A 14,705-nucleotide genomic window follows, 5' to 3' on the forward strand; every position below is an offset into this window, starting at 1 on the left:
AGGGAAGTCATAGGGAGGAGGGAGCAAGCTTGTTTTCTGCTGCCCTGCAGACTAGGACACGGAACAATGGCTTCAAACTACAGGAAAGGAGATTCCACCTGAACATCAGGAAGAACTTCCTCACTGTGAGAGCTGTTCGACAGTGGAACTCTCTCCCCGGGGCCGTGGTGGAGGCTCCTTCCTTGGAGGCTTTTAAGCAGAGGCTGGATGGCCATCTGTCGGGGGTGCTTTGAATGCGATTTCCTGCTTCTTAGCAGGGGGTTGGACTAGATGGCCCATGTGGTCTCTTCCAACTCTACTATTCTATGATTCTATGATTCTATGCTGAACTTGTGGACCAAAAGGTCCCAGGTTCAAATCTCAAGAGTGGAATGAGCACCCGCTGTTAGCCCCAGCTCTTGCCAACCTAGCAGTTCGAAAACATGCAAGTGAGTAGATCAATAGGTACCGCTCTGGCGGGAAGGTAACGGCGCTCCATGCAGTCATGCCGGCCACATGACCTTGAAGGGGTCTATGGACAACGCCGGCTCTTCGGCTTAGAAATGGAGATGAGCACCAACGCCCAGAGTCGGTCACGACTAGACTTAACGTCAGGGGGAAGCTTTACCTTTTACCTTTAGGTTTATATTGAGATTGTCATATCTATTGTTTTTGACTTTGTGGCACTGAATGTTTGCAATTTTGTTACTTGCTGGAAACCGCCCAGAGTCCCCTCGGGGAGATACGGAGGGTTATAAATAAAGTATCATCATCAGCATCATTAATCTTCATCAGCTGTTGTGATCATTCTTTGTCTTCCATATCCTACAATTAGGGAGATATGCTGTGCATCCTAATGGACCCTTTGCCAAAGGTGGTGATTAAAGAGTTTCAAATAGGCAAATGGGTTCACTCTACGCAGGGATAAGTACACACAATGCAAGACTGATGGTCCCGTGTACCAGGGCTCTCCCGGTATAAAGTCTGAGGAACACAAGATGAGCCAAGACCATATCTTTAAAAGTATTGAGTCCTTTACCTTTAAACCTTAAATCCTTTACCTTTAAAGTCTCGAGTCCTGCTAAAATAATATAATTACATCAACACAGTCAGAGTAACAGTGAACACAAGTCAAGGTCAAGAGTCCAATTAATGCAGACATGTCAGGAACTGCAGATCCAGATCAGAAGCAAGAAAAAACAATAGCCAAGGTTATACGTCAATAGTCACATGCCAGGAGTTCATTCGACAGAGATAACTAAAAAAAAAAATCAGGAGTACAAACAGAATTCAGAGTCTCAAAGACAACCCAAAAAGTCAGGGATACAAAGTCCTGGTTCATAAATGAAACCAGGAAGTCAGTCCAGAATTTAGAGTCAATGATTCAGGACACAACAAAGTCCAGAAAAGGGTTACAGGTACATGGCTGGAGCCCAGAATTTTAACTGAGGGGCAGTAGAGCCGAGACATGAGACAAGCGTATCAAGATATGACGTAATCTGCTACCAAAGAGCTATTCTTTTTCAGAACCCCCTTTATCCAGAGATCTCAGCTTCTGCTCATTTCAGGAAACCTTCACAGACCATCCTAGAAGCCTGTGATGGGTTTCCTTGTGGAGGAGGTTAGGTGAACCCCTTCAAGGCTTGTTGAAAAAAGTCCCCCTCTGAGTGAGACCTGTCAGCAGCAAACTGCAGTTCATGGTAGAGAGAGAGCAAGGGGGTGGCCTTCCTCTTTCCTTCCAACGTTCTTTTGAGGAGAGCTCGGAAACTCAAAGGCCCGTCTCCTCTAGCGGCGCATGAGTTCTGTGATGTCTAATGTATGCTGAACTTTCTCTAAAGCTCTTTCTACATTATGTACATTCATGTGGCTTCTCCCCTGTGTGGGTCCTTTGATGGGAACGTAGACTGTCACTCCGACTGAAGCTCTTTCCACATTCTGTACATTTATGTGGCTTCTCCCGTGTGGGTCCTTTGGTGGGAACGTAGATGGTCACTCCGACTGAAGCTCTTTCCACATTCTATGCATTTATGTGGCTTCTCCCCAGTGTGGGTCCGTTGATGGGAACGTAGATTCTCACTCCGACTGAAGCTCTTTCCACATTCTATGCATTTATATGGCTTCTCCCCTGTGTGGGTCCTTTGATGGGAACATAGTTTGTCTCTCCGACTGAAGCTTTCTCCACATTCTATGCATTTATGTGGCTTCTCCCCTGTGTGGGTCCTTTGGTGGATATGCAGAGTTTTACTGTGACCGAAGCTCTTTCCACATTCTATGCATTTATATGGCTTCTCCCCTGTGTGGGTCCTTTGATGGGAACGTAGTTTGTCTCTCCGATTGAAGCTTTCTCCACATTCTATGCATTTATGTGGCTTCTCCCCTGTGTGGGTCCTTTGGTGGATATGCAGAGTTTTACTGTGACCGAAGCTCTTTCCACATTCTATGCATTTATATGGCTTCTCCCCTGTGTGGGTCCTTTGATGGGAACGTAGACTGCCACTGTGACTGAAGCTTTGTCCACATTCTATGCATTTATGTGGCTTCTCCCCTGTGTGGGTCCTTTGGTGGATATGCAGAGTTTTACTGTGAACGAAGCTCTTTCCACATTCTATGCATTTATGTGGCTTCTCCCCTGTGTGGGTCCTTTGATGGGAACGTAGATTCTCACTCCGACTGAAGCTCTTTCCACATTCTATGCATTTATGTGGCTTCTCCCCTGTGTGGGTCCTTTGATGGGAACGTAGTTTGTCTCTCCGACTGAAGCTTTCTCCACATTCCATGCATTTATGTGGCTTCTCCCCTGTGTGGGTCATTTGATGGGAACGTAGTTTGTCTCTCCGACTGAAGCTCTTTCCACATTCTATGCATTTATGTGGCTTCTCCCCTGTGTGGGTCATTTGATGGAAACGTAGTTTGTCTCTCCGACTGAAGCTTTCTCCACATTCTATGCATTTATAAGGCTTCTCCCCTGTGTGGGTCCTTTGATGGGAACGTAGACTGCCACTCTTACTGAAGCTTTCTCCACATTCCATGCATTTATAGGGCTTCTCCCCTGTGTGGGTCCTTTGATGGGAACGTAGACTGCCACTCTGACTGAAGCTTTCTCCACATTCCATGCATTTATAGGGCTTCTCCCCTGTATGGGTCCTTTGATGGGAACGTAGACTGCCACTCTTACTGAAGCTTTCTCCACATTCTATGCATTTATAGGGCTTCTCCCCTGTATGGGTCCTTTGATGGGAACGTAGACTGCCACTCTTACTGAAGCTTTCTCCACATTCTATGCATTTATAGGGCTTCTCCCCTGTGTGGGTCCTTTGATGGGAACGTAGACTGCCACTCTGACTGAAGCTTTCTCCACATTCCATGCATTTATAGGGCTTCTCCCCTGTGTGGGTCCTTTGATGGGAACGTAGACTGCCACTCTTACTGAAGCTTTCTCCACATTCCATGCATTTATAGGGCTTCTCCCCTGTATGGGTCCTTTGATGGGAACGTAGACTGCCACTCTGACTGAAGCTTTCTCCACATTCTATGCATTTATAGGGCTTCTCCCCTGTGTGGGTCCGTTCATGTACAGTAAGAGAATGTTTCCTTTCAAACTGTTTCCCACATTCCATACATTGATGTAACTTCTCCCCTGTGTGTGATCTAGGATAGGGAGGTAGAGGACTTGCCATTCTTTTATAATTATAATTCAAATATTATGCCAGGGGTTTACAGATATAACCTCCCGAACAGCATAGTCTTGGTATTGCTGTAGCCTTCTGCTCACTTTCAGCAAGCTTCTCTTTCTTCAGCACAATCTTCAGCACTCCCCTTAATTGCACAGGTATGTAGCTTGTAATATATTTTTCTACAGTTATTTTTTCTTGTTTGCATTACTGTGCATCTTGAAGTCACTTTAGACTTAGAGCACTCCTTGGGCAAAGCTCTCACAAGGTTTTCTTTGCAGAACTTTTACAGAAGTTACCTGCCAGAGAAAAAGAGGAAAATCTCTTCAGGAGTTGAACGGAGAAAGATCTCATGGAACATGAAGAACAAGTCTCGTCCTGTAACAAACCCAGGGGAAGAGGGAAGGTGCCCATTGCCTGGTGAGAAATGCTTTAACACTTGCCTAACAACAAACAATCCCTCCTCAGGTCCAAAGGGGACGGTGCGCAAAGATTCTCTGCACAAAATAAAATCCAACCCTACCGATTAAAATCCAACAATGCAGCAGAGCTGAAGGCATAACAGGCTGTGAACTGTGAACATTTATTTTTGGCATCTTTCGCTGAATTAAATTATTCTCAATGTCTTGTAGAGATATGTAGTCTGCCTTATATAAATTAATGTAATAATGTTTTAAAGCCTGTTGAATATTGATATCATCCATTAATATTTTATCCTCATGTTGTATCTTAACAGTAAGTCCCCTTCAGGGTAGAGAAAGGCAGGGTAGAAATGTCATAAATAAATAAATACATAAATAAAGAATTGACAATTACATTTTTTTGGGCTTTGTTTCCTCAACGTATATGCTAACCATTTCCCTGGTTTGTTAGCTGATTCAAAATATATATATTTTTGCATTCTTTATTTTAGTTTCCAATTCATTAACTAGTAACACGATAATGGCTTTTGTAGGAGTTTTATCTGAGTTAGAATGTTTGAATTCAAAAGATTTTTTTTAACTCCTCTTCTTTTTTTAATATCATCTGAAATTATCTGAAAATATTTCTGTCTATTCTTTCTCATTTCAGTGTTGCATTTTATAAAGTATCCTCTAATATAAGCTGTACTGGCATCACATACTGTTTGAATATCTGTAACTTGATTTAAATTAAGTTCCAAATATTTTTTCAGTTTTTCTTTACAATTCTCAATTACGTCCTCCTTTTGCAGTAGTGATTCATTCAGCTGCCATCTAAGTGTTTTTACTTTCTTTTTAATTACTAGAGTCAGTGGATTATGATCTGAGATAGTTTTGGGTAGGATTTCTGTCTTTTGAACAGGTTTTGAGTTTGGCAGATATCCATATCTTATCCATTCTAGAGAAAGTCTTTTGTCTTTCTGAAAAATGTGTACCGTATATACTCGAGTAAAAGCCGAGGCACCTAATTTAACACAAAAAAATTGGGAATAACTATTGACTCGAGTATAAGACGGGGGTAAGAAATGCAGAAGGTACTGGTACATTTCAAAATAAAAATAGATAGCAATAAAATTATATTAATGGAGGCATCAGTAGTTTAAATGTTTTTTAATATTTACATACAACTGCAATTTAAGATTTAAGACTGTCCAACTCTGATTAAATTATTATTCTAATCTTCTTCAATGTAAATGTGCATACATATCCTTCAAATAATCACCATAGTTTAACTATTTTAACTATACATTTTGGGGGAAATGCAGTGTGTATATGAATAAAGAAAAGTGGGAAAGACGAGCGCCAAGGAGAGGAAATTGTGACGGGAAGGAGAGAGATGGTGTATGCCTCCCTTTCTCAGGGGAAGAGAAAGGAGTGTGTTTTGGAGTCATTTTACGTTGCAGGGATTCAGGTTCTGCTGTATGGAAAACAGGGATCTGATCCTTGGCATTTTGGAGTTTTGGCATTTTGGGTTTATAGAACTCTTGGAACTGTGTGTTGGCAGGCTGCAGGGAAGCTGGGTCTGGCCTAACAGGTGTTCTTCTCCAAGAAGGGAGAAAAGGATAAGGTAATATTTGGATGCATGAGGATGGATGAATATGCAGATACGTGGTGTGAATGCTGAGTAAAAATGTCATTCCTCTTTTCTTTTTTTTTGTTAGCCAATGTAACAGTAAGTTGTTTGTGAATCCAACGTAGTTACATAGAATCTGTATGTCGTTCTTTGTGTAAAGCAGTGATTCCCAAAGTGGGCGCTGTCGCCCCCTGGTGGGTGCTGCAGCGATCCAGGGGGGCGGTGATGGCACCTATTAGGACATGGGGGAGGGCCAGGGGAAGGACGTGGCTTCTTTCCAAGAGCCCGAGACAGGGCTGAGAATCTATACCTCTCCTGCGACGCTTGTTGGGACACAGAGGGCGGAGCTAGGGAAGGGGGCGGGACCTCCTTCCAAGAGCCTGAGACAGGGCTGAGCCTCTATACCTCTCCTGAGAGGCCTTTTAGGACTAAAGGACGGGGCTAGGGGCAGGGCCTCTTCCCAAGAGCCTCTGTATACCTCCCCTGAGGCGCTTGTTAGAACACGAGGGCGGGGTAGAGAGGTTCAGCCCGTCAGGCACTTGGGAAGAGGCCCCGCCCCTCCTCTAGCCCCGCCCCCTGTGTCCTGGCAGGCACCGCAGGACAGGGATAGAAGCTCAGCCCTGCCTCAGAGCTCGTAACTCCGCCCATCCCAGTCCTGGCTGTCCATTTGTGTCCCTGCCCACCTCCCCCTCCCAGCCCTGCATCTTAGGACTAGGGGAGAGGCTCAGCCCCGCCCTCTTGAGCAGGACCCACACCCACCCCTCTAAGCCACGCCCCCTTTCCAGGGGGCACTGAGTCATATTTTTTCTGGAAAGGTGGCGGCAGGCCAAGTAAGTTTGGGAACCACTGGTGTAAAGGTTGTGCAAAGGTTTTGATACACCCTCTCACAATGAAAATTGCAATAAAAAGAACCTTTGTTTGAAAAGTGTTCACAACATGCTCGCCCACAGAAAACTGTATTTCATAATCTAGAGCTGATGTGATCTATCCAATGCCATTTTCTGAATCGGCACCCCAAATAACCCCAGGAACAGGCCCAAAAACGAAGATACCAAAATATATGGTTTTGGTTGAGCTGTGTTATTATCCTTGGATTTTGGTAACACTCATGTTAAAAAAAGAAGGGGAAGGGGCTGAGGTTGTTTCTTAAGCAGCGCATTGTTGAGCTTGTGCCACCAGATAAATGGTCCCCCAGAGAGTTTATTGATCACATTCACAAGTACAATGGCTTTCACCTTAGAGTAATAGCAGATTGCGAGGTCCAATTTGCCTCCTGGTTTTGGAGAGGGCTCTTGAGTCTACTGGGAGGACAGCCAGCTCTGAGTCCCGCTTGTTGCCTTCAAACATATTGGCCCAACTGAAAGCGTCACGCAGGTGCTTAAGCCACACGTGCATTACTGCTGTAACTGCCAACAAGATGACTGGTTTGGCCTGCTTACTTTTTCTGGGATGGCTCAGAATATGCTTCTAATTGGTTTTAACTGTTTGTTTTTAATAGTGTCAGTGCTTAATTTTAATGTGTGTGTGTTTGCGGCTTTAAATGATATACTATGTTGCTTTTATTGTTAGTGGTATTGGGTCTCCTTTTAAGAGAGAAAGCAGGATAGAAATGATGATGATGATGATGATATAACCGTAAATTACAAGGCTGGACCATTGCCTTCTGAAACTCTTTGGCCTTCACCAACCCTTGCGACCATCCCCTTTGACCCCTGGCATTGTCCAATTGGGCACTGAAGGTCAAAGATGCCTGGCCTCACACGGAAGAGGCACCGGAGGCCATTAAAGCCAGAAGAGGGGTCCTTACCTTCCCCATTTCGGCACATGTTGCACTTTGCCTGGGTTCTATGAATTAGTCTCCAGTGTTAATATTGTATGTTTTATGTTGATTTTAATGATTATTTTTACTGTAATTGATGTTTTTATTGGATAACTGTTTTATTGCTGTGTTTTGATATTTGATTGTTTTATCGGGCAAGGCCCCATGTAAGCCGCCCCGAGTCCCTTCGGGGAGATGGGGCAGGGTATAAAAATAAAGTTATTATTATTATTCCTCCACATTCTGACTGAGGCTTTAACACGGGAGGCGAGCAAAATTCTTGAAAATTTAAAAAGAAATGTTTTACATAAAAACCTTTTAAAATTCCCCAAAATTAGTGAATGAATGCAATGTTCTAAACCTTGTGTATATGGGGGGGGGGGGGGGGAGCTAACAGTGGTAGCAAGTTTCATCCCGATAGCTCCAATAATGAGGAAGAAAGGAGCCCTGGAAGCTCCCTCCCTTGTGCAATTATTATTATTATTATTATTATTAAACTTTATTTGTACCCCGCTAGCATCTCCCGAAGGACTCGATGCGGCTTACAAAGGCCAAGGCCTCAACACACAATGTAGCAATACAAACAAAGGCAAATTAAAAGAATTAAAACAGTATAAACCACAAGCAATAACAATACGCTAAAACGCAATAGAACTGGGCCGGGCCAGAGTAATGGGTACAAGATTAAAAGTGCTGATGTGACAGGTGATATATAAGGCTTATAGGGCCTTACATAATGAAAAAGATAATGAAAATTTACTTTGCCAGTATTCAGCCCTGCTTCACCCCACGCGTAGCACCAATTCTAGAAGTTAGCTGGCCTTCCTCAGAGCATCTAATTTGTCAAACATTACTGATGTATGGTTGTCTAACTAGAAACAATATTGAAAGACCTCAACTTAAAGACTTCCGGTTTAGGAATGACTTAATGCAGACTAAATGACGAAAGGCTCTGTCTGGAGTCAACAGCAAGATTAGTGCCTCCAATGAACTCAAAATAAGGGCAGGAGTTCACCTGGCTGCACATAAATAAGCCACAGAGAAGTGCAGCGGTGGTGTTGACGGGGGAAGCCATGAACTTGTGGGAGTCTCCTGGAGGATTGCATCTCCCAAGATGGATGGCCATGGAGGGGAAGAAAGAAGGAGGGAAGTGCACGCACATAATAGTTGCCGCTGTTTTCAGCGATACTGCCGACCCCGACTGACTTTCCCAACCGGATTACCTTCCCTCAAGAGCCCCTTGGAATCAAAGGCCATTTAAAGGAAGAAGCGGGGAAGGCGCATGCGCCATGGGCCCGGAGAGCAGACTGACCTTTGCGCATTGCTTGCTTCATGATACGTCTTAATTGTGTTACTTTTTTCTGAGCACTACTACAGTCATCGCAGAAATGTCTCAATTATTTCATTCTGTATATTTAAATTCCCCACTTTTTACTTTGTGTGGTTTTAGAAGTACAGTAGAGTCTCACTTATCCAAGCTAAACGGGCCGGCAGAACACTGGATAAGCAAATATGTTGGATAATAAGGAGGCATTAAGGAAAAGCCTATTAAACATCAAATTAGGTTACGATTTTACAAATGAAGCACCAAAACATCATGTTGTACAACAAAATTGACAGAAAAAGTAGTTCAGTACGCAGTAATGTTATGTCGTAATTACTGCATTTACGAATTTAGCACCAAAATATCACGATATATTGGAAACATTGCCTACAAATATGCATTGGATAATCCAGAGTGTTGGATAAGTGAGACTCTACTGTATATCTCAATGTATGTGAATTTTTTTTTTATTTGAATGGTCTTTGTTCTATTTCTCAGGCACCCCTGTCAATCAATCAATCAATCAATGAGTATAAGTAAATATAAACAAGTCCAAGTGGGAGGGAGGGGGGCTGCCTGAGGCCGTAGAATCCAGATGACCAGAGCAGGGCGGGGGTGCGGAGGGAGAGCGGGGAAGGCGCATGCGCCGTGGAGGGCAGAGCAGGCCGCGGCCTCGCCTGGGCAGACCAGGCCCGACCGGGAGGGAAGGAGGGAGGGAGGCCTGGGTGGAAGGCCGGGCCCGGGCGAAGGGGCCACGCCGCCCTCCCCCCCCCCCCCCACACACACACAGGGGCACGCTCGGGGACCCACGCCGCCCCCCACACCCACACCCACTCACCCCTTCCTCTTCCTCTCTCTCCCAAAGGCCTCCTCTCCGCCTCCTCCTCCGGAAGCCAGCTCACCGACCCCTCTCGCCCTCAGCCTCTCTAGGAAGACGCCTCCCTTCCTCGGTGGACTTCCGCCCGGGCCTAACATGGGGCGGGGCTTCGCGGCACTTGAACGGAGCCCGACACACATACAGAGAGAGACGCTCCTCCTTTCTTTGCTTCCCGACGCCCAGAATCCACCAATGGGAATTCGTCTTTCTCCTTCACGTCATCAGTCTCCGGGCAGAATCTCCCCCGGCCCTTTTTTCTGTCATTAACGGTCGTTCTCGGGATCCACCAATGGGAATCGGGCTCCTGCCGCAGCGTCACCGGTCTCCAGGCAGACCCGCCCTGGCCTTCCTGCCTGCGGGTCACGTGACGGGCTGAGTGACCGTTGGGAGCGTCGAGGCCTAAAAGCCGGGTGAGAGAAGGGAGCGGGGCGGAGGGGCCTTTTTCCCCCCTTCCTTCCTTCCTTCCGTCCGTGAGGAGCGGGGAAGCCTGGCCGAGGGTCGGGGAGGGAGGAAGGGGCCTCTCTCTTGACAGACAGACGCGGAGGGATTCAAGGCTCGTATTTCACACAGGCCACAAGGCCTGACAGTCTAGGAATCGGGATAGACGACTCTTGACCGACTAAGGGACGCGTTCAGTTTGTACTTCAACCAAAGGGCAAGGTCAAGGGGTTCCCCTGAGACTCATCTTGTGCTAGGCTCATTATGTAATATATTGTTTATACATAATAATATTGTAATAGGTTAAAGCAGAAGCTGGAGCTGACAGTGGAAGCTCACCCCACTTGCCGGATGCGAACCTTTTGGTCAGCAGATTCAGCAGCTCAGTGCTTTAACACGCTGCGCCACCAGGCGGGGCTCCCAAATTCAATTAGTTTTCCCTTAATGGCCCCCCACCCTAGGAGCCTCCGGTGGCCTAGGGGATAAAAGCCTCCTGGTTTGAAGGTTGGGTTGCTGACCAGAAGGCCGCCAGGTTCGAATCCCACCCGGGGAGAGCGCGGATGAGCTCCCTCTATCAGCTCCAGCTCCATGCGGGGACATGAGAGAAGCCTCCCTCCCACAAGGAGGGTAAAACATCAAAAACACCCGGGAGTCCCCTGGGCAACGTCCTTGCAGATGGCCAATTCTCTCACTCCAGAAGCAACTCTGGTTGCTCCTGACATAAAAAAAAGCCCCCCACCCTTCACTCCCCTCTTCCCGCCCCACATCTGGGGCGGTTTTTTAAATACATTAATTTAATTGATTGGATGGCCTGGTTTGAGATTCTGGACCTGCCGTTTCCTTCCATTTTGTGGATTCAACAAGGCCGTTTCTTATTCCAGCCTTGTTTGGAATTACTATTCAAATATTTATCTTTCTTTTGATTCATAAAGTATTCAGAAAGGTAAGATCACCAGGTTTCCAGATCCCGCCTTGTTTGATCTTTCCCACCTCATGTGATTGTGGCGTGTGTGGCAAATATCTTCAATGTTCATATTTCTGTCCGTTCATTCTTCCCCTCCGTTTCCTCAATAGTGAGGGACAGAAATCGGACTTTATTCCAATACAAGTTTTGCTCTATTATTGTTGCAGAATTTTGTTTGGATGCAGGTGAAGACAGCAGACTGACAGCCGAAGTTGTCTTTGAGATAGTTTACTTTTGGCCAAGAGCAGGTGACAATGTTCGCTGATGCCCAGAAAACGCAAGGCCACCCCGTGCCTGCAGTGGCTTCCCAGTTTATACAATTTTACATGAGCATGTGCAGAAAGCTCACTGACAGTGGAATTTGCTGACTGTGATCATCCTTTTGGACATGCGTAGTTGCCTTGTAACTTATATAACTCATCACGCATCACATCAGGTGGAGTGTCCACGTAGGCACTCTCCTCGTTCATAGCTCATCCCACGTATGCATCATCCAGCAAGCCAAATCATTATTGCGTTTTGCATGATGAGCGAATGTCAGGCAGAACATGTCCTGTCAACGCTTTCATGGAAAAACAATTCTGAGTAAGGGTCATCTAGGTCAGGGATTTGCAGAGCTTTTTAAAGAAAATATTCAAGAGCTGCTGCATTAGAGTCGATTATAATGGAACCGTGTCATTGTTGAGTTCTTTTGGTTGCTCTTGTAGTGCTTTTAACAACTTTTTTCTCATAGTTGTTTATAAGGTAGATATTTTCTCCTAGGTGTTCTTAGTTGTGGTTTTGTCAATGCAGGTTTTTTATTGTAAAAAAAATTCCTTTGTATTTATTCCATACTCTCATCAATGAATTTGTAAGGCCTTTGTAAGCCGCATCGAGTCCTTCGGGAGATGCTAGCGGGGTACAAATAAAGTTTAATAATAATAATAATAATAATAATAATTTCCTATCTAACGTTTCTTAAAATTGGAGTCCAATTTCATTTTATCGTAAACCAGATATGCATGCCATCCATATGTTAGATCAGTCTCTTCCATTGGAAGTAGTCTTTCATATTTTAGAAAGATCCTCTCTTTTGTCCACGTCCAAGCTGCTGAATCACAGTATAGCCTCCTATGTGGTAATGCCATTCCTCCTCTGTCGTTTGCATCTTATAAAGTTTAAATTTTTATTCTGGGTTTTAATTGTTCCAAATGAATTGTGTCACTTCCTTATTCCAAACTTCAAAGAGTGCTTCTTCTGACAAAATTGGTATTGTCGGGAAAAAAAACAACATTTTTGAGATTACATTCATTTTGATTGTTGGAATTCTTACCAACAGAGATGGGTCTCAATTCTTCCACCTTTGTGAGTCTTTTTCTATCTCTTTCCATACTTTTTCATAATTGTTCTTAAATGATTCACTTTCTGTTTGTCATCTGCATTTCCAAATATTTTACTTTAGTTGTTATTAGCTTTGCCTGGCCATGCGTTGCTGTGGCTTATGGGAATCATTTGTTGGCCAGGTGGAATAGCAGTGAATAGACTTGCAGCCTCAAAGCCTGGCCGTTTTCTGGAGTAGCTGAAGTAGCATCCTCATTCAAAGAGCTGCTTTGAAGCCTGGCTACTTCCTTAGTAGGGGAATCCTTGTTTGGCCAGCTGGAACTGCACTGAATAGTCTTGTAGCTTAAAAGCCTGACCGCTTTCTACATAGGGCATCCTTTCTAGGCCTGGTTGTATGGGACAGAGTAGCCTCATGGCTTCAGAGCTTGGGGGTTTTCTATCTGGGGAAAATCTTGGTTGGCCAGGTTGAATAGCGCTGAATAGCCTTGCTGCTTGCAGGCCTGGCCGCTTTCTACATTGCGGAATCCCTGGTTGGCCAGTTTGAATAGCAATTAATAGTCTCAGTATGACAGGTATGAATGCTGCAATTAGCCACCTTGATTAGCATGTAATGGCCTTGGAGCTTCAAAGCCTGTTTGCTTCCTGCCTGGGAGAATCCTTTGTTGGGAAGTGCTAGCTGGCCCTGATGGTTTCCTTTCTAGAATTCCCAATTTCCCTGCTTTCAGAATGTTGCTCTTTATTTACTGTCCTGGTTTTAGAGATTATATTGTTCTGTATTATTATACCACAGTAATTATTTCATATTTCAGTAGAGCCTCGCTTATCCCACAGTCGCTTATCCAATGTTCTGTATTATCCAACGCAGTCTGCCTTTTAGTAGTCAGTGACATACAAATCCCTCCCATTCTTCCCTCCAGAGGACAGGAAATGACCCAGCTGTCCCTCTAGGACAGGTATCGGCCAACCTAGGCCTGGATGTGGCCCCTTGGGCTTACTTCTCAGGCCCTCCTCGCTCTCACCATCCTATCCTTCCTTCTCTGTCCCTCCTCCTTCCCTCCTTTTGTCCTTCCTCCCTCCCTTCCCATTCTTCTCTCCTTCTCTCTTTTCCTTTCTCCTTCCATTCCCTTTTGTCTTTCCTTCCTCCTCCCTTCTCTCCCTCCGTTCCCATCCATCCTTCCTTCTTCCCTTTTTCCTTCCTTCTTTCCTCCTGAGGGATGTTAAGCTGGGAGAAGAGGGAACATGAGAACCATGCTTCAAGATGTAAAGGGTGTCTCATTGAGGAGGAGGGTCCTAGGATTCCATACCAGGAGTAGGCAACACGGGCTATAGGGAAAGAGATTCGACTGAAAGGCTGAGGGAGAACTTCCTGCGAGTAAGAGCTGTTGGAGAGAGGCCTAGGCTGCCCCAGAGTGTGGTGGAGTCTTCTCCGCAGAGGCTATCCACCGGGAGTGCTTTGATTGTGCCTTCCTGCATGGCAGGGGCAGGACAGGGTGGCCCTTGGGGGTCTCTTCCGGCTCTAGGGTCCTAGGAGTCCATTCCAGGAGGAGGCAACACGGGGTCTCATGGACACGCCTTTCCTCTCCGTCCACCTCTCATCCTGACCACGGCCAACCCTTTTGGGATCCAACGTTTCCCGTCTTTCCTTCACATTCTGCCTCGGGAAGAGAAGAGGAAGGGGAGGGTAGATCTCCCCTCTTCATTTGCCCCCCAGCCTCCTCCCCCCCATCTCAAAGGGACCCCTTCCTTCCCCAGACACCCCTTCGTGTGCGCAGGCTGAGCCTCCAAGGGGAGAGGAGTGTGCGTGTTGGTGTGTTGCGGAGAGGAAGGAAGAGCGGAAGTGAGAGGAGGGTGTGGCCGGAGGAAGAAGCTCTTCCTCTCTGGGCAGCCAGTCCTCCGGGCAGGGAGGGCCTTGGGGAGAACTCCCGCCCACCATGCGGCCCCCCAGTTAGGAGGTCTCCCCATGCCTGCCCTGGGATCACCTTCTCTGATTTCTTAACCCTTTACAGTACTGTGAACACGTGTCTATTGAGAACTATCATTGCACACTGGAGGTATGTGTCATGCATTCCTGTCTATTACATCTCTTTCTACCTGGCAGTCAGAGGGTCTTATTACACACACACACACACACACCCCAAATTCCGTGGCCTACTCCTTCCTTCCTGCCGAGAGAGAAGCCCTTCTTTCTTTCTTCCAAGTTAAACACACCCAGTTGTCTCTCTTGGCGCTTCTCTACATCCCGTCTCTGGAGATATTCTGACCTGTCCATATCCGTCTTG

The 14,705-nt window shown here is 45.8% G+C and overlaps 3 protein-coding genes across 3 annotated transcripts in view; 1 reads left to right on the forward strand and 2 right to left on the reverse strand.

Moving 5' to 3' along the window:
- The window catches only part of LOC100562976 (zinc finger protein 658B), a 488,523-nt gene that overhangs the window by 278,122 nt on the left and 195,696 nt on the right, over positions 1 to 14,705 (reverse strand). The window lies entirely within an intron of this gene.
- The window catches only part of LOC134296954 (zinc finger protein 24-like), a 133,035-nt gene that overhangs the window by 61,088 nt on the left and 57,242 nt on the right, over positions 1 to 14,705 (forward strand). The gene's annotated exons all lie outside the window — the stretch shown is intronic.
- LOC100552818 (zinc finger protein 658B) lies at positions 996 to 9,949 on the reverse strand. The gene is made up of 2 exons (XM_062973067.1): positions 9,666 to 9,949; positions 996 to 3,949 (listed from the first exon to the last, which is right to left on the reverse strand). Exon 2 carries the CDS (start codon positions 3,654 to 3,656, stop codon positions 1,923 to 1,925), a length of 1,734 nt encoding a protein of 577 aa, XP_062829137.1. The 5' UTR covers positions 3,657 to 3,949; positions 9,666 to 9,949; the 3' UTR covers positions 996 to 1,922.

This window comes from Anolis carolinensis, chromosome 2 (assembly GCF_035594765.1).
Source record: "Anolis carolinensis isolate JA03-04 chromosome 2, rAnoCar3.1.pri, whole genome shotgun sequence".
NCBI lineage: Eukaryota > Metazoa > Chordata > Lepidosauria > Squamata > Dactyloidae > Anolis > Anolis carolinensis.